The following is a 24,169-nucleotide window of genomic DNA, read 5'->3' on the forward strand; positions in this document are numbered from 1 at the left end:
ATAAACAAAAACTTTGTTAAACTTTTTAAAACCGCTATCAAACCTCATCCCGCCACTGGATGAGGTTTGTAAAAAAAATCACCTCTCCGCCTGCCCATTGGGCCTGTGCACCGAGCCGAAGTTCGCACGGGCCCCTCAAAATCATCGACGATTGGCAAGTTAAGGGCCTTAAAGAGGCCTTTAATTAATGGTGGGTGCGTGTCCCACTTCATAGCATGCCTGCTGATCGAAATATCGCGCTGTCGGGACGAGCACGACATTTTAAGCGCTGGCATGCGGGCTTTGCCACCCACACACCAGCCAGAAGATTCCCCCCATTATCTTTGGTTCCTGCCATTAACTTCACTCCCCCTCCTCAGTCACTGTTTCATGCTGAATGAGACTGTTCATACATTTGGTGTCCTGTTCAGTGGTAAGCTGATTTTCTGATCCCATACTCTCTATGTTAAAAAAGGCTGACTCTTACCTCCATAAAATTGCCCTCCTCAACTTGTTCAAAACTCATATGTCATTGCCTCTTTTAGAATCGAATATTCCAATCTTTTCCTCGTGGGTCTTCTAATTTCTTTTCGTGCATAAACCTAGGTTGTCCAAAATTCTGCGCAACATATTCTTTACCATTAACCCTACTATTACTGAAGAAGCCTCTGAAATTTGCCTTGTCTCATTTTTCCACACTAAAGGTGCATATAAATTCGTGTTGTTGTTGAGTCTACTAGAAGTCCTTTATGTCTTTCAACTTCGTCCTTAGTTATTTCAACACCATTCACAAGGGTTCGCCCATTTTTCTTCCTTTGCATACTATTTTGCACTTGGTTGTATTAAATTTCATCTGCTATTGATCAGCCGACTTTCATATTTTGTCTAACTCATTTTGTAGTTCCTAATCTGGCTCCTCACGTTCTCTTTACCACTGCTAGTTTGGTCTCTCACTTTTTCTCTTCCATACCTAACACAAGTGACAAAGTCATTTCTTCTACTGTTTTATACCTAACAGAACTTGCTTTGGATTGTTTCCATATCAAATCAAATTTTTATGTGGTATTCCTCAGCTGTATCTATTTTGAATTCTTGTGAGAGATGGAGCTTTTGAGGATAAATCCATTTTCATTATCGTTAAAGTAGAAGCAGCAAATAAGGTACATTGTCTTGTCATACATTATTTTACGGTGTTATTTTGGATGAAGTGCAAACTTTACTTGGCTCCCAGATTTACAATGTATTTTCCACTGTTTTTTCAGCTTTCAAATGGTAAGCAAAAGCTTTTTTTCAGTTGAGCAGTTACAGAGATTAAATAGAGCATGTTACATCTCATTAAGTCTGCTATTTATGCAGGGTCTGCTATTTACCAATTTCCATTAATAAATGTATTACAACTGAGAATGATTTAGCTGCACAAGATTAAACCAAGAGTTCTCAAGCTTTGTAACTATGCCACACGCATTGAGAAAAAGCCTTACCAGTCATTCCTCAATAAAGCAAAAGGAAAATCCTGCACTCCCCAAACACAGCAGAGACCATAACATGAAAAGGCATTTACCACATGTTAGCAACAAAGTAAAGACAATAAACAGTAACACAGTGATGAAATCACAGTCTAACCTAAATGCTTATTAAAGAGTTACATATTTGCATTTTAATTTTCACAGACTAGGAGAAGCAGCACAGCTCAAGTAGTGAAGGCTTCAAATTTCTAGAATGCACACGGGACAGCACTCTAGAACAAATATGCTTTAGAATGAATAAAGAAACAGGCCATAGATGATTTAGTGCCAATTTTTTAAACCATTAAGAACCTGATGGTAAGGGGACATCTTGCAAATTGTATTATTGAGTTTGATGTTAGGTTTGAGAGTGAGAAAGGAAAGTCACAACCAAGATTTTAAAGTTAAGTAAGGCAAATTTCAAAGGGGTGAGAAATGAACTGACTAAAGTAAACTGGGCTGAGCTGCTAATGAACAAATCTACAAACAGAAGCAAAGTAGTACAAAACAAGGACATACGCCTAAAACACTAAAGCTCCACTTGTGTAGTAAAGTAACGATAGTCAACAAATGAAGTAAAGTGCATTATCAAGCTCAAAGAAAAGGCTTGCATAAATGCAGGAAAAATGAAAATCCAGCAGACTGGAACAGCTAAAAAATTGCAACAAAGCCATACAAAGAGAGTAATAAGAGGTGCAAAAAGGGAATTAGGAAAAACAATCTTGGAATGGATATCAAAGTAAACAGCAAACGTTTTTATAAATATATTAAGAGAGTGTATGTTAAAGGGGAAAACGAGGTGAAGTGCGGATGAGACTGCAAGGGACAATAAAGAAATGGCAGACTTGTTATACGAATCTTCCATTTTCACAGTGGAGGAAGAGGACAAATTACCAGTGGTACAAGGGAACGTAAAAGTAAGTCAAGAGGAAGAACTTGGTGAATTTAATACAGGTTATATAAATGTTAATGGTCAAAATAACGGGATTTCAAATAGATAAATTGCCAGGATTCCAAAGTGTTAACAGAAATAATTGAAGCAATTGCATTGGTCATAATTTTCCAAAGCTCTATAGGTTCAGGAATTGTACCATTGGACTGAAAAATTGCAAATGTCATTCAATTATTTAAGAAGGGAAGGAGAGAGGGAGAAACCAGATAACTATAGACCCAGCAGTTTAGCATCATTTGTGAGGAAGTTATTGAAAGCTATCATCAGAGACAGAGTGTGTGAACACTTGGACAAGAATGAGCCAAACAAAGAAGGGTGGGTATGTTTGATGGGAGAGTCATATTCGACTCAAAATATTAACTCTGGTTCTCTCTTTATTGATACTGCCAGATCTGCTCCAGCACTCAATCATTAATTAAATGATGGAACACACTTGAGGAGCTCTATTCCTAGCTCTGTTAGCCCAAAGTAATGCATTTTCTTATACATTTTGAGTATTCTGTATCACACATGCTCACAAGCTTTGACTCACATACACAGCCTCATTCATTGCTTTCATACGTACACAAGAAATGCTCTTTCATCCATACATAACCTTTCAGGCATTTCCTTGCTTACTCTCAAATTGGGCAGAATTTTCTCAGTCAGGAGGTGGCAGGTTCTGGGGCGTGTGGTGTGGGAAAGTCCCACAAAATGACATCAGGTCAGGATCTCAATTTCACCACATGGGGGTGGGAGGAGGCGACAAGGTGGTTGTCCTGTGGGGTCTGGGGGAAAAGTGACTGAGCTGGTTTTAAGGGCAATTAAGAGCCTTTTTAACTATGACTTTCTCTTTCCCAACAGTGCATGGCTTCCATGATATATATGCACTTTGCAACAGTCACCAAGGTGAGCGCACAGCAGGGAGAGCTTCTTCAGTGAACATGACAAGTTGTGAAGGATTTGATCAGTTATATTAAAAAGCTCCAGCCTTTGGCCATTGAGACACTGCTATTCAAAGTACCTCTTCTCTCAGAGAAAATTTTCACTGTTTGGCAGATGATTGTCAACTTCTTAGAAGGTCCCTTCTCAGAAGGAACTTGACCTGTCGAGCACTTCACTCACCTTCAGCTGCATTTCCCTGCTGTCAGCCTTCACCAGGCATGGGAGCAGCTTATGCAACTGCACCTTCCATCTCTGAGGGCAAGAGCAGAGACCATACCACTCCCAACTGCTCCAGCAGCCACCTTCGCCTCAGCTGCATGGCCCTCCACAAGACCATTAGGATGAACACCGAGATTCAGCTAGAAGGCAGGGAGACCCTCAACACAGGGTCTACAGGCAGCAGATCAGCTCTCTCAGCATGTCTGAGCACCAATGCCTCAGGCTCTCACAGAGGTCACTGCTGACATTTGCAATCTCCTTCCTATGGAGCCAGTGAGCACACAATGCCAGTGGCCGACAAGGTGTCTGTCACTGGAGGGCAACTCATAGGGTCTCTGAATCTTGTCAAGCTGTGTGTTTTTGCCTCCTGTAAGAAGACAAAGCAGAAAGGTGCCAGTGTTCATAATGGCTTAGAAAGAGGGAAGGACTCTATTTTTGGAGGGTGACAGCAAGGCATAGGTGCTAGAAGGCTGAGGGTGAGTGTCGGTTGTTCAGATAGGCATGTAAGGTGCCTACAGGGAGAAGAATGAGTGGAGCCTCAAAGTGTGTTGATATGAGGAGTCCTGTGCAGGAGAATGCTGTGCAAGTCAGAGTGTGGGGTACCTGAATGTGTTAAGCCACTCACCTGCCCTACTGAGGCTCTTGGTGCACTCTGTCGATGCTGGAGGGATCACGCCTCTGCTCCTGACTTCCTGTCCACTTCTATTTATGACTGCTTGATTAGAGTGGTACACTTCTTCCTCAGTACTTGGGAAGGTGAGAGGGGCAGGGCAATCTTCCTAGGTCTCCCCTCCATTCCTGTGGTCGCTGTAGTCTAAAAAATAACCCTGTGTTTGTGAGCCCCTGTACGCCATACTGTGGTCCCTTTTAATTAATTAGAAATCTTTGATAGAATGGATAGTCATCTTGCCCACCCTCCCTAATTGGTCAGGAAGATTGGAGGCAGGATGTTAATGCCATTGTTCTGGAGACAGCCTCAGCAAAGCCCACTTATTGGAAATCAGGTTCCCAATCAGAAAGTTGTTCCACCGATCCATTGTAAAGAAAGATATCATTTTTTTCCAATATTACTGTGCCTTGTAGGGGCTGTATGTATGTTTGCATGTGTGTGTCACTAATTTAATTAAACTAAAGACAGTAAGACTATAAGGTTTAAATCATCAAAGTATAGATGTAAAAGCTGGCATTTTGAAGTGGAGATGAACAAGGTAAGATGAGAAACAAATAAATACAACATGAATAAGAGTTTGCATTAGGGGGTAAATAAGAAGTTGAACTTAAACTGTCGGATTTGAAAGAGAAACAAAAGGAAATTTTACAACTGGCAAAGATCATAAATGAATAAAGCAAAGTTATTACTTTTATTTTTCCTGAAAGAGTGGCCATAAAAACATGGAAGATTTTTATATTCTGGGAAAATTAACTTCTAAAGAAAGTTAAGAACAATGGGGTTAAATATGAAAGAAAAAATTTAAGGAAAGATTGAAAACTGTGTTAGAGGTGTGGCCATGTGATATCTCCCCTATAGCAACAATTGGTGCTTTGCGATAATGTTACTGAATTTGTTTTTTTTTAAAGATTAAGCACCTATAGAGACTGTTGCCTGAGAAGGGGTGTTTATTTGTGAGTTTGGCTAAGTAGAAATCTTTTGGCAAATGTTAGAAGACTAAAATTAACTATGTAACTGTAATCTTGTGTGTTTAAGTTTTTCTTTTCTTAATAAATGTTTTTATTTAACATTTAAAATGACCAAAAGTGGCAGTGGAATCTTTACTCTGACTTCAGTACACTTGCCTTATCGCAATAAAAATACAAATTGCAAATCATTGTGATAGCTTGAGCATGTTTCCCTTTGGGGTTTGGTCAGCCTGGCAATTACACCTGCCATACTATAAAACTGTTAGGGACTAAGTGGACAAGATTCTGCCCAAGGTCTCACTCTCTCCCTTACATGCACAAACTCAATCTGGTGTCTATCTTTCATGCATGCCATAGTTTACTTATCAATTACCACAATCAGCGAGAGTCAGTAATGAAGAAAGCTAACAGGAAAATAGGTAATGTTGCCAAATGAGTTGAGTTCAAATCTCAGAGTTACGTTTTGGCTTCTATTACTCAGGCCAGACTGCACCTGCTTGAATACAACTTGGGTTGCTGCAAAAAAATGGAACCACTTACATCCACTGGGGATGATGCAGCAAGGAATAAGACAATTCTCCAATGTTAGATAGATGAGAGATGAGGAATATCTAGTTAAGCAAAAACGCTTCCGCCTTGAAAAGGGACATCTTTGGGAGAAAGGTACAGGGCATGAATGTCCAAGCAGAAAGTTGTCAATTCAATTCCAATTGTATTTGCACATTTTTCGTCACTGATCTCTTTACAGTGCCCATAGAAAGTGCTTACAAATGGAGTATTTTAATGGAGGCTGTTGCACTGTAGCTACTGCCCAGTTTTGGCTGACCAGGAAGCTCTCCTGCTCTTACTGCCAGCCATAGGCGTATTGAAAGAATTTACAGGATGATAACCAATCTGTTTGGCCACATCATGAACACTCCTTCCATGGCCATTTAGTCCTGGGGTGGGACTTGAAACCAGAGATTCAGGCTTAGAGCTAGGGATGCTACCCACTGCATCACAAGACCTCCACAATGTGTACTACCTACCAGATGCACTGCAGGAACTTGTCAAGATTTCTTTGGCAGCACCGCCCAAACTCACAGACCCACCACTTTTCACAAGTTCCAACTTGTCAAAAATTATTCTGCTGCATTCTGTCCTGCATCAGTGATTTCAAACAGAAAAGTAAGTCAGGCATGGTTTGAAACAGGCTGCTGATTCAATAGCACCCTTTTCTCATCCAGCAATACAACTAAAAATTGCCTCCAACCGGTTCAAAACCACCAAATGAAATCTCAGATTATATTACAGCCTGGAAATTATTCCTAATAATTTTTAAGTGTGATTTTCATTTTGTGTGATAAGTTTACGTGCGCTTTGTCATTAAGACATATCATTTAGACCAGAGAAGTAGTCTAGGGTTATTATTATACAACTGGGCTACAATGTAAGCTGCTGAAGCAGGGGAACTCAGAGTTGCAACTAGACAGCCATATATTTCAGTACTAGATCAGCATAGACTTAATTGATCTTAACCATAATCAAGAAGTTCTGAACATTTTGGCCAATCCCTGAAAATTCTTCAAAACGATCAAGGTCTCTCAAGCTGCTAAACTTGCCATTCTTTCTTAGCCTCCAAACATAACATGGATGTAATCTGACTTTAGGAAATATACATCAACACCCTTAGCTGTCTTAACGTAAAATGTTACAACCTTGCGAGTTACTCTCTGCATAGCAAATATAACCATGATAACTATGTTTGAGCCAAGTTTGCTGACAGTGTTATGTCCATCTAATATTTATCTCTGTAATAAATCCCTCCCTCCTGTCTTTAAAAATGGAATGACATTTGCAAATTTCCCAGTGGAAGGGCACAATTTCCAAATTTAGAGTGTGTTGGAAAATTATGACAGCACCTCTTGGCAGAGTACATTTCCTTGAATAATTTTAAATCACTAGATTTTTTGCTAGTCAAGAGCATTAAGGGATATGGAGCCAAGGCAGTTGGATAGAGCTAGAATACAGATCATCCGTAATCTCACTGAATAGTAGGCACTGAATAAGCTCAAGGCCTGGAACTATGTTATCCATACTTCTCTATCTCCTACCTCCAAACACTATCAACTGCATAGATTTTTAAAAAATTATTCATTCATGGGATGTGGGCTTCGCTGGCTAGGCCAGCATTTATTGCCCATCACTAGTTGCCCTTGAGAAGGTGTTGGTGAGCGGCCTTATTGAATCACTGCAGTCCATGTGGTGTTGGCACACCCACAGTGCTGTTTGGAAGGGAGTTTCAGGATTTTGACCCAGTGACATTGAAGGAACAACGATATATTTCCAAGTCAGGATGGTGAGTGACTTGATGGGGAACTTTCAGGTAGTGGTGTTCCCATTTATCTGCTGTCCTTGTCCTTCTAGGTGGTGGCAGTTGTGGGTTTGGAAGGTGCCTTGGTGAATTCCTGCAGTGCATCTTGAAGATGATACACACTGCTGCTACAGTGTGTTGGTGGAGGAGGGAGTGAATATTTGTGGATTTGGCACCAATCAAGCGGAATGCTTCATCCTGGACGATGTCAAGCTCCTTGAGTGTTGTGGGAGCTGCACTCAATCAGGCAAGTGAGGAGTATTCCATCACATTCCTGACTTGTGCCTTGTAGAAGATGGACAGGTTTTGGGGAGTCAGGAGGTGAGTTACTCATTGCATGATTCCTTGCCTATGACCCGCTCCTGTAGCCACAGTATTTATATGGCTAAGTCAGTTCAGTTTCTGGTCAATGATGACCCCAAGGGTGTTGATAGTGGGGGATTCATCAATAGTAATGCCATTGAACATCAAGGGGTGATGGTTGCATTCTCTCTTGTTGGAGATGGTCATTGCCTGACACTGGTGTGGTGCGAATGTTACTTGCCACTTGTCAGCCCAAGCCTGGGTGTTGTCTAGGTTTTGCTGCATTTAGACATGGACTCCTTCAGTATCTGAGGAATCACGAATGGTGCTGAACATTGTGCAATCATCAGCAAACATCCCCACTTCTGAGTTTATGAAGAAGGAAGGTCATTGATGAAGCAACTGAAGATGGTTGGGCCGAGGACATGACCCTGAGGAACTTCTCCTGGAGCTGAGATGACTGACCTCCAAACACAACCATCTTCCTTTGTGTTAGGTATAACTCCAACCAGCAGAGAGTCTTCCCACTGATTCCCAATGACTCCAGTTTTGCTAGGGCTCCTTGATGCCACACTTGGTCAAATACTGCCTTGATGTCAAGGGCAGTTACTTTCACTTCACCTCAGGAATTCAGCTCTTTTGTCCATGTTTGACCCAAGGCTGTAATGAAGTCAGGAGCTGAGTGGCCCTGGCAGAACCCAAAATGGGCATCAGTGAGCAGGTTATTGCAAAGAAAGTGCCACTTGATAGCTCTGTTGAAAACTCCTTCCAGATGTTTCTTTTTATGATTTTAGAGATCTTTCTTTCTTGCTTGGGTTAAAGGGGATCAAAAGAACGTTGAGTGTAGGGCAGGATTCAGCACGAATTGTGGTAAGTGAGAATATACCACAGTTTGATTTGATGTGGATCAGCAATTTTGTTGTCATTAATTCATGCTAATTCACTTATTGACAGAAAATTTGAATGTTGAAAAACAATAGTGATAATATTTTGATGTAACTGATACAATAATTCTGAGGAAATAATCTAAAGGGCGGGATTTTCTGGCCCTTCTCACCGGTGGGATCTTCTGGTACCGCCAAAGTCAATGGGCTTTAGGCTGGCTTGCTGCATTTGTCACGTCAGGACCTGTTGCACTGGGGCTGGAAAATCCTGGCCTACAAAACTGAATTCAGCTGGGCCTAAATGCTTTATTTACTGAAGAGCAAAAGTATTGTAATTATTTTAAGCAATGTAAAAAAGGAGGCTCGTCTGGTGCTGTAGAGCAATGTCTTAGAAATTTGTCATTATTTTAGGGGGAAAAAATACATCTTCAGGAGATAGCTGACAATCCAAGTCATTGACATCTACAGCTACAATTTGTTAGAGTTCAGAGAAAGGGAATCTTTAATGTCAGGATCCGTGGTTCAGGAGTATGATATTGGCTGTGATGCATATGAATGTTATGTAGTTTCACTATTACGTATGTGCATAAGTCAATAGGAGTAGATGATGGTTTTACAGGTGTTTGATGTTACATATGGTGACAGGCTAACAAAGGAACAATAATACAAGGAATCAAATCGGACAATTAGAATTATTATAATTTTTGAACTGGAGGACAGCTCAATGTGATCCATCCATCCACAATTACCTTAAATAGTTCAAACTCCCAGCACCATATTTTCCTGTTCTGATATTAATCTGACCGCTTATATGAATTTGTGAAATAGAAAGTAAGTTTGCTTTTATTTCTGTAATTTATGTCCCAGTCTTTATGCACCTTTATGCCCTTCTTCTTTGTTATCTTTCAAAAGTTTTTGGGCATTCCTTCCAGAAATGATTGTGAAAAAATATTTGTGCTCCCCGCCCAAATGAATTGAAACACCTAACATGTTATACTGACAGTTGTTCTGGTGAAATCTAGATTGCGTATGTTTTTGTTTTGTTAACATTTACTGTTTCAAATTGTTTTCCAAATTGTGAATCATTAACTGCAATGGCTTTGGAATGTCAAGAGGAAGTTGAAGGCGAATACAATGAAATCAGAGGAGAGAACATTCAATGGGAGCACAAGGTATTAACTTATGTGGCTCTTCTTATGTTTCAACCACCAGATCTCCTTTGGTGTTGTGTGTGGTGAGTCCAAAGTTATGCAGTGGCAGGATGGGGTGGGTGCTGGGCTGAGGGAGTTGTCCACATCTCTAGTGAAAGGAATCCTAAGACTTTCATGAGAATTGTGCTCAGGGACATCAAAGAAAATGCTTTTTGATCTTTGAGAAAATCACACTGAAGCAAATACACTGCTGATAAATGAACAAACTACAACTGGTGCTAGCCATGGCTAATTGGGTAGCATACGTCTAAGGGGTGGCGGTGGCATAGTGGTATTGTCACTGGACAATAATGCTCTGGGGACCCAGGTTCAAATTCCACCAAGTCAGATAGTGGAACTTGAACTCAATAAATACCTGGAATTAAAAGTCTGATGATGTCGATTGTTGTAAAAACCCATCTGGTTGACTAATGCCCTTTAGGGAAGGAAATCTGCTGTCCTCACCTGGTCTGGCCCTACATGTGACTCCAGACCCACAGCAATGTGGTTGACTCTTAAAAATGCCCTCTGAACAAGGGCAATTAGGGATGGGCATGGGATGGCCCACATCCCACAAATGAATTAAAAAAAAATGTCACTGAATCATAAGGTTGTGGGTTCAAGTCCCTAAAAAATCAATGCTGAGGTGCCGTATTTTGGATGAGGCATTAAAGCTCAGGTGGATGTAAAAGATCTTGTGGCACTAGTTTGAAAAAGGGCAGGGGACTTATCCCCATATTTATCCCTCAATCAACATCACACAAAAAAACCCAGATTATCTGGCCATTGCTGTTTGTGGGAGTTTGCTGAGCACAAATTAGCTGCTGCATTTCCTACATTCCAACAGTACAAAAAGTACTTCATTGACTGTAAAGCACTTTAAGATGTCCAGTAGTCAAAAGCACTACATAAATGCAAGTCTTTATTTTATAGGTAAATAAATAAAGACATTTTCCCACCTCAGATACCACAATTAAACTCCCTGTTATGTGCACAACCACTCAGCTTAAGAAGCACAAGGCACTCTCTGCATACACAAAAAAAAAGAGATGTAGGGACTTTGTGATGGATAGGATATAGGTCACAGAGTTCTGGATGAATTGGAGTTTATGCACAGTGGTTCTGGAGAGGTTAACAATAAGAACATCGGTAAAATTGAGATGCGAGATGACAAGACCATTTGATAAGGGTTTCATCACTTATGTTAGTTACCTAGGAGTGAAGTTGGAAACATCTTGAAGGTGGAATAAGAGTTGGAAGTGTTCCGGTGGCAACTGGACTACTATATTTTTCTTGTGTAGTAAATAGTTTGCAACTCAGTATTTATACAGTTTATTTCTATTGTTATTTTTGTACTTTTTGTGACTTTATAACAGCAACTTGTCAAGCCTCCTTTGACATTATCTTTCAAATCTGCAGCCTCTACCATATAGAAGGTTAAGGAGAGCAGACACATGGGAACACCAATACCTACAAGTTCACTGGAACTTCCTTCCTAACAAGTGCTGTGGGTTTACCCAAACCAGATGTACAGCAGCAGTTCAAAAAGCTAGTCAACAACACCTTCTCAAGGGCAATTAGGACTGGCAATAAAGGCTGGCATAGCCTGTGATGCTCGCATCTCATGAAAGAACATTTTTTAAAAATTGAAAAAATATTGGTATAAAAAGTTCTTTGGTTGCTATGTGTTCCAACATTGTAAATATTATGATAAATATCTAGTTTGTGGTTCATGATAATATTTTAGGGGTAACCTTTAGTTCTGGGTAAATTAAAGTTTAACTGTAGAAAATAGATTAAATGCAACTAAAGTAGCTTGGAGTCTATTCCACTTCTGAGGTTGGGACCATGTTGACTTAAGGGGTTAACAGCTAGAAAATATCCTAAAACAGCAGGTGGGCTTGCTTAATTGGAGAGCTGGAGATGTGATGTCTACAGTGTTTGCAAATAAGTGCAATCCAGAGAGATGTTTTGTTTTTGGTGTTAGAGCTAAATTATTTTAAAACCATTCAGTGAACCCTGAAAGACTATGTTGTCATGGAGCTGGGTGGAACTCAAGAAGGTTCTCTGGATTCTATTTATAGGTCTTTGCTGGGAGAGGGAATTGGTTAGAGTTTGGATCTCCATTGATTTGCAGCTTACTGAGAAGCCCTGGGAGTTGTTAACAGGCCCCAGAGAGTTAGGGCTCAAGAGAAGTCCTGGGGAGCCGAGAAGGTGGCAGGTTCCATGCTAGAGGCCGTTAAGGCTCAGAGAAGCCCTGGAAGCCAGTTATAGCTCGGTGCAGCTAGGAGACTGAAGTTCAGAGAAATCCAGGGGCAGTGCCAGCTTAGTAAAGCTAGCAGTCTACAAAAGTGTGCCGGTAATTAGAGGCATGAGTGCAGCTTTGTGAATCCCGTGGAATGCAGTCTCAGGAGAAGAGACTGAACCTTTGGGAGTTGAGCAGTTGTTGAGGCGATCTGAGTCAGTTTGAAAGTGAGGAGTTGAAATCCCGCATGAGGGAGGCAGAGTTTTAATAAGATTTTATGACTCACAGTGGTCACTGATGTCTGGGGGCTTTCTGAAAAATCGGTGGAATCTGTCTTGGTAGCATCTACCATTTAATGTGCAGTTTGATGTGTTTAACCACAATGTGAAATTCTGAATGCTAGAGTATAAGATAGGTGTAAATTGTTTTACTTTTCTGACTTTGCATAATAAAGTCTATTTTTGTTGTTTAAATCCATGGAATCTTGTGGTTTTATTCTCCTAGTGGGTAATAGGGATTTCAAACTTTGTCTACTGTTATGACGTGGCAGATGATGTGTGCCAGGCGGACCAAATCCACAAGGGAAACTTGGCCACGCTACTACAATGGTTTTGCAATTTGTATTTTTTATGAGAAGATGCATGCACTGAATTCAGAAATAATGAGTCCACTAAGATCTTTAGAGATTTTAAAAATTAAATTAAAATATTTATTAACAAAATAAAAGATTTCAAGTGCATACATAAGACTACAATTACTTAATACTTTAACAAATCCTAAAATTTCTAATTAACCTGACTTCCAGTTACACGCCCTTCTTTAATGCAACAGTCCAAAATAGATTTTAGATTTTTTTAAAAAACAGCAAATTAACACAATTACCCACTTGACAATGAAATTCTAAATGGCTTTTTCCAGCTTCAGTTACTGGTCACAACAGACTTATGCACAAATGGCTGGATGCTTCTTCAAGGCTGTTTTACACACGCCTGTTGGATTTCACATGGCCCCCAACATAGCCTTTCATTCTCCTTTATATATGTTTCTCTCTCTTTGATATGTAAATTCCATTGTCCCATATGTTTTTGGAACTGTACCTTTCCCATAATATAAAAACTTTCATGTTGCCAATATTGTCAGTAACCTTTGGGAAAAATAAACATACTGCTTAGCCTTGATTATCTGGCTAGTTGTAAAGAGACTAACATCCCTTTGAAATCCAAACAATCCCTTCACTTATCTAAAAATGCAAATTCCCTTCATAACTTACATGCTAAGACAGCATCCATGTTTACTCTTTGGCATTTCAAATACATTTCTAACCTAACTTCTTTCGATAATTTCAAGCTTGCACTATACCTGACTCCAAAAGTAATTAAATCACACAGACAGAACCATTTACACTCGCATAAACCTATTTTACAACAAACCAGGAAAATATGAAAATTATTATACTTTCATAACATTATTTTAAAGAAAAGTTACAGGTCCCTAACTGGATCATAAGATATTTGTGAGGATTTCATGCCTTCAGTATTTCCACTGAAATTTTAAACACAGTCTACAAGACCACATTTGCAATTTTGCTTGAAATGCCAGAGGAAATTGTCACAGATGCATTTAGGATTTTGCTATGCACAGCAACCCAAGAGATTTTAACACCAGAGTTACAAATAAATCTTTAATCTTTGTCATCAACATATTTCAGAAGATCAAATCACACTAAAGATCATTTTTGTATTTTTGCAGGCAAATTTAAAACAATCACAGCATGGCTCCACTGTCTAATGATCTCAACTCCAGAAAAGCCTTCCAGACATTTTAGCTAACTGAAATGAATATAAACAACTCAGTTAAAACCTACAAAGACATATATATGTATTGCAGTATTCTTACTTGCCAAGAATGGATTAGTTTCAACACGTACCTTGTACGACTCAAAAGAAGTTTTCTTTCCCTTTACATGCTTAATGTAAATATAAAGATATTTACCCAATAATGTTCAGGCTTAAATCACACATTAGGCAAATTCATCTGAATCAGAGCATGGCAGTATTATTTAATTATGACATGGAAGTGATAAGAGGAGAAAGAGAAAATACTTTTTATGGCGGGGGGAAGAAGCAAGGGTTCTTTCTGCACTGAAGGCAAATGGTGAAATTGTTTCAAATTGATTGTGTTTCAAACTGTTTCCTAAATATATGTTAATATTATTGATCAATACTCCAAATTATTTCTATCTAAGGAAGTTTAATATTACAATTCTCCAATTACTTCCCTTTCATCAGATATTGATTTGTGAGCAGAAGGCCAAGACAACAGTATTGGGTGTGTATAAGCGTTTGATGGTTTGTACAGTTATTGAAAGTTGCTGAAGTCTACAGGGAGCGTTCTGGCAGGTGCTTAAGTACTTGGGCCTAATTTCATGGATTCTGCACAAAACACTTGCTTCCAGACAAGGGTGTAGTAGTTTGCATCCCCCTTGGATAGTAGCATGACAGGGAGAATGAGCAGAGGTGACACACAGCTGGTCAAGTTGTTAGAAGAGGGAGGAGGGGGAGAGGGGCTCTCAGCAGGAGATCATATTAACCCAAGAGGTCAATTCTCATACCTCAATCTTGACAAAGAACAATGTCAGATATCTCCACTTCAGTAAGGACATTCTCACAGAAATCTGCCACCTTCTGCAGGCAGAACTGCGGCCTCAGAGCTGAGCAAGGATGGCACTGCTAGTAATTGTGAAGGCGACTGTGTCATGAACTTTTATGCATCTGGGTTCTTCTAGGCAGGAGATATTTTCCACATCTCTCAGCTTGCCATACACTGTTGCGTAAGGGAGGTCATAAGTTCAATTAACACTGATTCACGCAATGGTGGTGGGTCTAGATCACCATGATATGGTGCTGCAGCACAAATATCTATGGCTTCCTTAAGTGGAACATTGCTGAATTGGCTAGCAATGTCAAATGAGCACATGGACACAGCATTGCTATTGATATGCAAGTCCTGTATGGCCTTTGCAAATGTGGAAGAGTCCTTCATCGTGTATGTGGAAAACTTGGTCAAAACTGGCTGTAACAATTTGCCTAACCATTTGGCCAATTCATGTGGTGCAGAACCAGTCATAGATAAGATGGGGCATGGAGGGACATTGCTTTTGTGTGTCTTGGGCAGCCCATACATACGCGAACATAGCAAACTGAGAGGACGAACCCTGTCATATATATCATGCGGTAGCTCATCACTCTTACACAAGTCCAGCAAGCATTTTATTGGCTTACATGTCTTAATGGGCTCCATCTTGGGCACAAATTCACCTATGAAATGGAGCAGTCAAATGAACTCCCCTTCCTTGACGTACTGGTTCTGGTTAAGAAATCTGCCAGGGGGGCTCTCTACCATGGTCTACTACAAGCCTACCTACACTGGTCAATATACGCATTAGGATTCTTACAGTTCCACACGCTGTAAGATTGGTCTTATCGATGACCTTGTAAATAAGGCTCGAACCGTTTGCTCACCATGCAAGCTTGATGCTGAAATAGGGCATATCAAAGGCATCCTGCAGGATAATGGCGACCCTGATCAGATCATTTTGCACTGTATATAACGCAAACTCATGGACGGGCTGAAGGCTGTAACTTTCGTCCCCAAAAAGTGCCCAGTCTATCTCAGATTATTCTGGAAGGGCAAAGTGTCTCAAACATTTGAGCACAGGTGAAGCTAGCAGTTTCACGCTGCTACTATGCAGTAACAAAACAAGCGTCATTCACCACTAACAGGATGCTGCCATCAAGCCAAAAAGATGCTCTGCCTATCACACAAATGAGTAATGTGGTATATTAATTTCAGTGCCAGTGTGAAGCTAGGTATGTAGGCTGTACGTCCCAGAGACTGGCATATTGCATCATACAGCATGTTCCACCCACTGCTTGCAATGGGCAGGGTGCAGACCATATCCAACCAGCCTGTGCTTACAAAACTCAAAACACAGCGCCCAATATTAGATTCTGCGATTGGATAACCTTTGCTAAATAATCCTCAATGTGCTAAGAATTATATTGACAACCAATTTAAGATTGTCAGTCAGGTTTGCCATGTGGTGCATTTCCATATACCAGAAGCTATATGTATTAATACACAGGGCCCTGTTCTTTGCAGACAGAAAGAACATGTACGTACATTGCGTCTGCTTCAGCTAAACAAAATAACTGACTGCCATTTGCTGACTCATTCCTCAAGGCAATGTCTTGACCATTCAGGGTCAAGCTGCCTGGTTTAAATTTCAAACAATGCTTGGCAGTTAGCTGTCAGTCACCATCAGTGGTGCAATCTCCAAGGCAACGACACTTGCCAACCAATCAGCACTCTCATCCCACCTTATATTGGTATTCTTGTGAGTGTCCTAATAAGTGCAAGACAAAAATTTTAGACATATCTCTTTTTTTTTAGCAATATTCAAATTCTGTACTACCAAACGACTATTTCTATCCTTTAAAGCATGCATATTGTCAGAATTTGAGCTAGTGGCTTCAATTATGAGAGGTAGTGATGGTGCTTCTTCTTCATCGTGATCTTCCTGTTCTTCCAACTCTTCCTCTTCCATCACTGTCTGGTTAGGTTGAAGTTTTTGTGTATTTGAAAGGAGAAAGGTACAAGGGTGGGGTTATGATGAGAGGAAGGGTATAAAACAAATGATGTATGCCTCAGTCATGGCTGCTCCAACAGCAAGGACCATCTCCTCATTGGGGGTAAGGGCTTGCAGCCATGACTGTCTCCTGCTGGTAAAGTGCTGCTGCCTTCAGTTATAGACCAACTTGTCCTGCAAGATAGTGGGAACTGGTGTTAGTGAGTGTAGCGCAATGTGTTTGGGTGATGTTGCAGTCATTAATAGCAGGTACAAGCAGTGAGATTGGGTATGAGGCTTACAACAATGCTGTGTGTGAGGGCGGGGTGAAACTATTAACATTAGGTATGAGTCATGATTGATAGAGATTGTTGTTTGGTGAGTGATGGGGGTGTGGCGAATTGAGCAGTATCTGAGGCTAGTAGTTCAGTTAGTAGAATTTTATATTCATTAACCTCACAAAAGTGGGCGCAGTTATTGAGCTTTTCTGCAGCATCCAGGTCCTTGGCACTAGACTACTGGCATAGATCTGGCTATCTGCTCCCCCTGCCTTTGCAATGTCTATTTAGAGGGTCTCCTAGCCCACATGAAATGTCTCTCTTCCTCTGCCACCAGCACCAAGGCCTCCAATGCAGCACCTGAGAACCTTGAAGCAAGTTCTTTCCCCTGTTGCACCATCAGTCACTCATATTGCAGGTCAGAAGCTCTTTCCTAGCCACTTCCAGCCTCTGTTCCATCCAGAATGCACCTCCCTTTTAAGAGGTGCAGACTAGCTTTAAGTAGTACAGGCTAGCGTTAAGTTATACATGAACCACCGCTGCGGCATGCAGTTACTCAACAGCAAAAAGCTCCCCCTCCATCAAGCAATGTCTCTTCCCCAAGACAGCTCCAAAAAAAAAAAATCATTGGAGTCACCAAGTTGGGAAATACAGGTGTGAACTCATCCTCTACCGCTCTACGGCATAGTGCCAGCTGAAGAAAGATTTTTAAAAAATCAAAACTTTAAGGAGCTTTAGATAAAGTACTGCACTGTATCATCCATTATTGCTGGTAAAACATAACTGGCTGCTGTCATGAACCACAAAGGGTCTCAGGTTAAGAGAAAAGCAAATATGAAACGAGTAGAAACAATACTATTCTGTCCTTAGGCTAATCTACTAAATTTAACATCAACAGTGATTTGGGGGCATTAGGAGTTCAACTGTGTGCTTACATGTACTATGAGGACATCAAAGAAACAAATTGTGCAGACCTGTCTGTCCCTGTTGCAGGCAGGATTAAAACACACAGTTTGATAGAAATAATGGTAAATACCCTGTGCACTAAGGAATGTTTAGTATTTGAACAGTATTGGTGACTTCTTGTGGTACAAGTAACCAGAACAAAAAGATTATATCTGTCCAATAACATCCTTAATTTCCTAATAAGTGTAGCTGATTTAATACGAAATAGCTTTAATGCACAAATTTGAAGTATTTCATGCACAAAGTAAACAGAACTATTCTGGCCATTAATCAAAGTGATGGCAGAAAGTACTTGCTGTTCTATTGAAAATAAAAGACTGCGAGTGTACATGCAAGTCATTTTACCTTGGGCAAGAAGCAGTTCTGCTGTCCTCACGCACACCCATTGTGTCAATGGGAACACATATAACAAATGTGGCTTCTCAAAGGACCATGCAGTATTACAATGATCTCATATAATAAGTAATTATAAATAGGTTAGTTAAATTCAAAATCAGGGTCAAAGATTTATAATCAGTGCACTGAAGTGTTTCTCATCATTTACGTATCAGATCAAAGAAAGCTGAGCATCACCATAATTGGACTGTAAATCAACAATAAAATCAATTTTATACTGGTGGTGGTGTAGTTTGCATCACAAGGGAAGGCTGTCCATGCATTAGCCCCCACTGTTTACATTGCTAAAATAGCTTTTTTGTCTCAGTGGTAGAATTATAGATCTGTAAAAATGTAGGGTGACTACTCAGTCATTAAGATAATGAAGCCAATTGTTGCATTGCAAAGTGGTGAGCCAGCCCATGGAAAATACTCATTCATGACTGAAACTAGACAAGTACCAGTGTAAAAGCAAGTAAATGATAACAAACTGCTTTCTACCTATCAAGCAAAGATTTATGAGTACAGACACGAAAACTTTCATGAAAGGCAAAATACTGCAGATGCTGGAGATCTGGAATAAAAATAGAAAATGCTGCAAAAACACAGCAGCTCTGGCAACACCTGTGGAGAGGGGAACAGAGTTAGTGGGGGCAGAATTTTACATTCAGCTTGCAGGCGCAGGTCCGACACACCGGAATGTAATATGACGCATGATGATGTCGGGCGTGTGTCCCGACGTCATCATGCTGTCTCACGATAGTTCGTTGGGTGGACGCGCGCCGGAGTCGGCTGCACGCCCGCCAATAATTGAAAGGGCTATTAAGGCCATTAACGAACTAATTAACTTTTAATTTATGCTGCCCATCCAATCCAATGGTTGGTGGGCAGGCAAAAAGGCCAGGCGGCCTTTAAATTTTTAGGAAGCCTCATCCATGAGCGAGATGAGGTTTCCTAAAGCTATTACAGGTTAAGTAAAAGCTTTCTTATGACAGTAAAAACACATCCCATCTCGTGTGATACAGTCACATGAGGGGACATGTTTCATTAAATTTTTAATGTCTTTAAAAATCTTTTTAAAGAGCACTTCAATCTCCCTGAGGCAGCTCTGTGCTACTGCTCGCAATCCATGCTGGGCAGGCCTTAATTGGCCCACCCGCATGAAATCGTGGCTCTGCGACCGGCCCTGCCCACTCCCGCCGAGCCTGCCCAACCAAAGTAAAATCCTGGCCAATATTTCAAATCCAATATGACTCCACTTCGGAAATTTCAACTTTCAACGTTGGCATTAATGATGCACTGCTTTCTTTTGTCAGGTATCAATATAAATTTAAATTACATTGAATTTAATAACATTAAAACTGCACCATTTCATATTTGAAATATAAGCAGTTAATAGTCTAATAACTGCTACACAGCCATGCACAAGGGTATATATTTAAAAATAATCAAAATATTTGGAGTTAAAATATTCTAATTGACTACTTTTGAGGTTTACCCAGGTTGAATTTTTTTTTGACAAGGAGAGAAGCCCAGGGAACCCAGAGTTAATGAGCAAGTCACGAAAAACAGATGGAACGACTTGAAAGAAAACTAGGTCCCCATGTCTAAAATTCTGGTTGAAATATATACAAAACATAGCCTCACAAGATGTTACTGTACACAATGGGACACTCATTTTTTAATCCCCCGCTCCCTTTTTATCTCAACGGTGACAATAAATCTATTTCCCGGTACTGATCAATCAGCGCTTGAAAATTCGAAGACATCTTCTGCTGCTTTTATGCTCAAAGTATCTCCCCCAAAATAAAAACAAACTTGAGACTTAACTTCTTTTTTTAAACCTGTGAATGAATAGCAATAAGGAGTCTCATTGCACACTGTACTGGGGAATTGAGTGCAAGGAGTTCATCTGAAGGACTCGACCTAATGGTGTCATCTTTCAATCCAACTAACTGTACCCAATTGCCTAGTACAGTCCATGGTAGAATTTTTTATTGCCTAAATACATGGCTGTCTTGCACTTACAAAAATGACAGTCCAGGCTGCAAAGGAATAATAGAATAAGTTATGAGTTGGTTTTGAATACAATACTTGTAAAAATAATAAATTATAGGAAGTGTGTGTGTGTGTGTGGAGCATTTTGCCTTTACTTCTGAGTAATCTATTCTTGACCTCAATGACACTACAAGGATTTGCTGCAAGTGAACTGCATATTAATAAAACAAAAATCAAAAACAAATATTAGCACCAGGCAAACAGAAATCATCAAATCAAAGAAAAAATATAACAATGACCAAGATGTTATATTAAGGCTGCTGTGCCAATGCAGAAGTCTAGAGACTGGGTTACGTGAACTGTATCACACTCAAGCTATGTCCTTTCCCTGTTAACACAGATGTAAACGGATCCAGAATTGAACTATAATCCAAATAATTGTAAATGCGTCAAGAACTGTCAGTGGTTGTCCTGTAACATGATGAAAACTCCACTTAATCATGTTGAATATTCAAAATTCTCATTCATTCCACTTCTATGTAACTTTCCACTAAGTACAAATCTTGAGCATAATTCTTAATCTATCAGCCTGAAATTTTGGAGTTATTTGGCACCTCATCATAGATTATAAACTACACATCTGCAAAAAAGCCTTTACATGTTACTTTTAGATCCTTTTATAGTGCAAATATAAAAACATGGTAAGGCTAGAGAAAGATCAAATTAGAAATACAGTATCCACGATTCAACTGTTTGTGGCACATTTTGATACTCACACAATGGTTTTCTCAATGTGTTTGAAGGCTTTTTCAACAAACTCTCGAACACTGTGCACTTCTCCTGTAGCTATGATGAAATCCTCTGGTTCATCCTGTTGCACCATTAACCACATTGCCTAGTAATAGGAGAGAAAAGATTGAAGTAAATCATCTGTAGTGCCCTTAGCAAAGTCTTACTTCATGATAACAGATTAAGATCACAGTTCTGCTTATGGAAAGGTCAGTAGGCATATGGATTGAAGTTACCATAAATTGGGCTCCATTTTAAGTGTCAGTGATGGATGTATATAGAGATGCACAATTTGTCAGGGATCACCATAGTATGATTGATTTTTGGCTACTAACATATGCATTGCATCTAACTTGCCAACATTGACAGGTTTATACTAATCCCATTCTCATTTTACTGGCATACTGGATGGCTGATATAGTCTGCATTGACTTGACTGAATTCTATATGGAGGAAAGAGAAAGAGAAAATGAGGAAACTCATCATAGCTGATACAAACTCAGATTCCAGAAATGTGCAACAACCCTTGAGTCTTTCATTGTACACCACAGCAGCTAGTTCTGGGCCATCTTGCAAACAAAGGAGACTACTGGAGCTTCATGCTAGCATTCTCCACCGCAAGTGAAAAAGAAGTCTTGCTCGAAAAGTATAAGGCATATCTATACTTCTTAATGCTTCGCATATGGCCTTACCCCAAAAATGAAGTGAGTAACCAATATTCATGTGCCAAAAATGCTATAAAATACTGCTTTGTATATTCTGTATTTTTTGTTTATTTCTGTATAAAAGGTACCATTCAGTTTTCTAATACTCAGTGCCCAAAACTACTTTTGCTATTTTATAAAAATTCTCTGCCTTCTTTTCATTTCCTGCACAGATAATCTGGGATAAATAATTGCATAAAAGTAATAACTCAAGTAAAATTTCAGATTTATAAGATGAAACTTCGAGTTTACATATTATCAATTACTGCCAGCTGGAACTCATAGAATCATAGATTATCTTGATTACAGTATTACTATTACTCCACAGCTAGATTATCTTTAACGTAGTTCCACCAAAAAATAAGCAGAGATATTTTAAAGAGTTACACCTTGGGGCATACGGCATACAAGAAATCCTTGATTTTTCCAAGAGTACAGGTTATTCAAAGGTTAAAATTGATGAAGATGATTGAAATGAGGAAAATCAATATATTATAAAAAGAAAGCACAAGGAAGCATTTTGGATGAGAGCACACTCATTTACAGAAGAATTCCATGATTGGGTTTGAGATAGCTAAAGAGAAAGCTGAGATTTTACAGCGATTTTAGTCGATGACACGCAAGTGTTTCAGGATGTCGTAAAAACAAGAAAGCTGTTACATAAATTCATGATATTTCTTCAATCTTCTGTTAAAAAGCAAATTTAAGACACGTTAGGTTAGGATTTTGTTTTTCATGCAAGAGTGCTCAACATATTGAATGAATTTCTGGGGTGGGCATTGGAGGCAAAATCCTTGGAGTCATTTATTAAATAGTTGGATCCTGTGTGTGGGCTGAGGGGGTGACCATAAGATGTAGGAGCAAAAGTAGGCCATTCGGCCCATCGAGTCTGTTCTACCATTGAATGAGACCATGGCTGATCTGATAATCCTCAACTCTGCTTTCCTGCCTTGTCTCCATATCCCTTGATTCCCTTACTGATTAAAAATCTGTCTTTCTCAGCCTTGAATATCCGTAATGATCCAGCCACTACAGCCCTCTGCAGTAAAGAATTCCATTGATTGACTACCCTCAGAGAAGAAATTCCTCCTCGTGTCTGTTTTAAATAGTCCCATACAGGCTGTTCGTATTTGCATTTCTCCAGTTTTCTTCCCTCTTCTTTTGAAGGTGACATAGGGCTCCACCAAATGTCCACAGTGTCAAAACTGGGTCCACATAGCATGCATTGTTAGTGATGTATAATCTCTGAAAAATATTCCAAACTGCCTTAAAGATAATGAATTATTTTTAAGTGCAAACACACTGCTGTTATATAAGTAAACACAGATGCCATTTAACAAATAATAAGATTGAACAAGCAGCAGTGAGATGAGTTGCCAATTAATCTGTTTGATGATGTTAGGTGAAGAAGGAATTTGGGCAGGGACTAAATTGATTGGCACAATCTTATTCTTTCACATCCACCTGACCTGGCAGAAACAATTTGAGGGACTTGATTTCGCATCTTAAATGAAATTCTAGTTCTATGGAACATTGGTGGAAGGTATCCATAATGGACATCACTTCTCTCCATCTACAACACAGAAGAGAAAAGCAGGTTCTTTGTTGCTAAGAAGCAAGTGAAGTGAATTATTGATTTGCCACCAACATATAATGCTTAAGAGTAAGCCAAATACGCATAATTTCCCTCAGTCAAGCATGTTACAACCTATCAGAATCCAACCGTAAGATTAATGAGAATAACAAGCTGACAAAAGAGATGAGGAGCTGGATTTAACTTAGCACATTGTGGTGGGAAACATGGTGGCCGGGGCAACATAATCCTGGGAGAGGCCCTATGTCAGTCTTCTGATGGTGGCCAAACCCACCCCGGTAAGTTGGAGGATGGAAGGGAATGATGTGGGCTTCCTGGTGGCCAGGATGTCAATGAGCCAACTGACACCTATTGTTCCTGAGCCCAGCGCAATTTAGTGGTGGCTCAGGGATTAAATGGAAGCCACATGGCTTCAGCAAACCCTGTCAAGTTTGCCAGTGGCCTCCCGGTGGGAGGTCCCTTGTTGTCAGGCACTCTGTGCCTGATTGGAGGACTCATTATTGGGCATGGGGGATTAGTTGCTGAAGACCACCCCCTGCCTTCGACTCCGAACCCCCTTGGCCTCCTGTCCTGCAATCCCCATCCTATCTTCATTCACCTTTAGTCTGGGGTCCCACAATGATTCTGGGCCTCTGGTGGGTGCATT

The 24,169-nt window shown here is 40.0% G+C and overlaps 1 protein-coding gene across 1 annotated transcript in view; it reads right to left on the reverse strand.

Moving 5' to 3' along the window:
* The window catches only part of gmds (GDP-mannose 4,6-dehydratase), a 651,025-nt gene that overhangs the window by 92,263 nt on the left and 534,593 nt on the right, over nucleotides 1–24,169 (reverse strand). The window contains exon 8 of the mRNA XM_041185221.1: nucleotides 21,213–21,331. Coding sequence (XP_041041155.1) covers nucleotides 21,213–21,331 — 119 coding nt within the window. The remainder of the gene's footprint in view (nucleotides 1–21,212; nucleotides 21,332–24,169) is intronic.

This window comes from Carcharodon carcharias, chromosome 3 (assembly GCF_017639515.1).
Source record: "Carcharodon carcharias isolate sCarCar2 chromosome 3, sCarCar2.pri, whole genome shotgun sequence".
NCBI lineage: Eukaryota > Metazoa > Chordata > Chondrichthyes > Lamniformes > Lamnidae > Carcharodon > Carcharodon carcharias.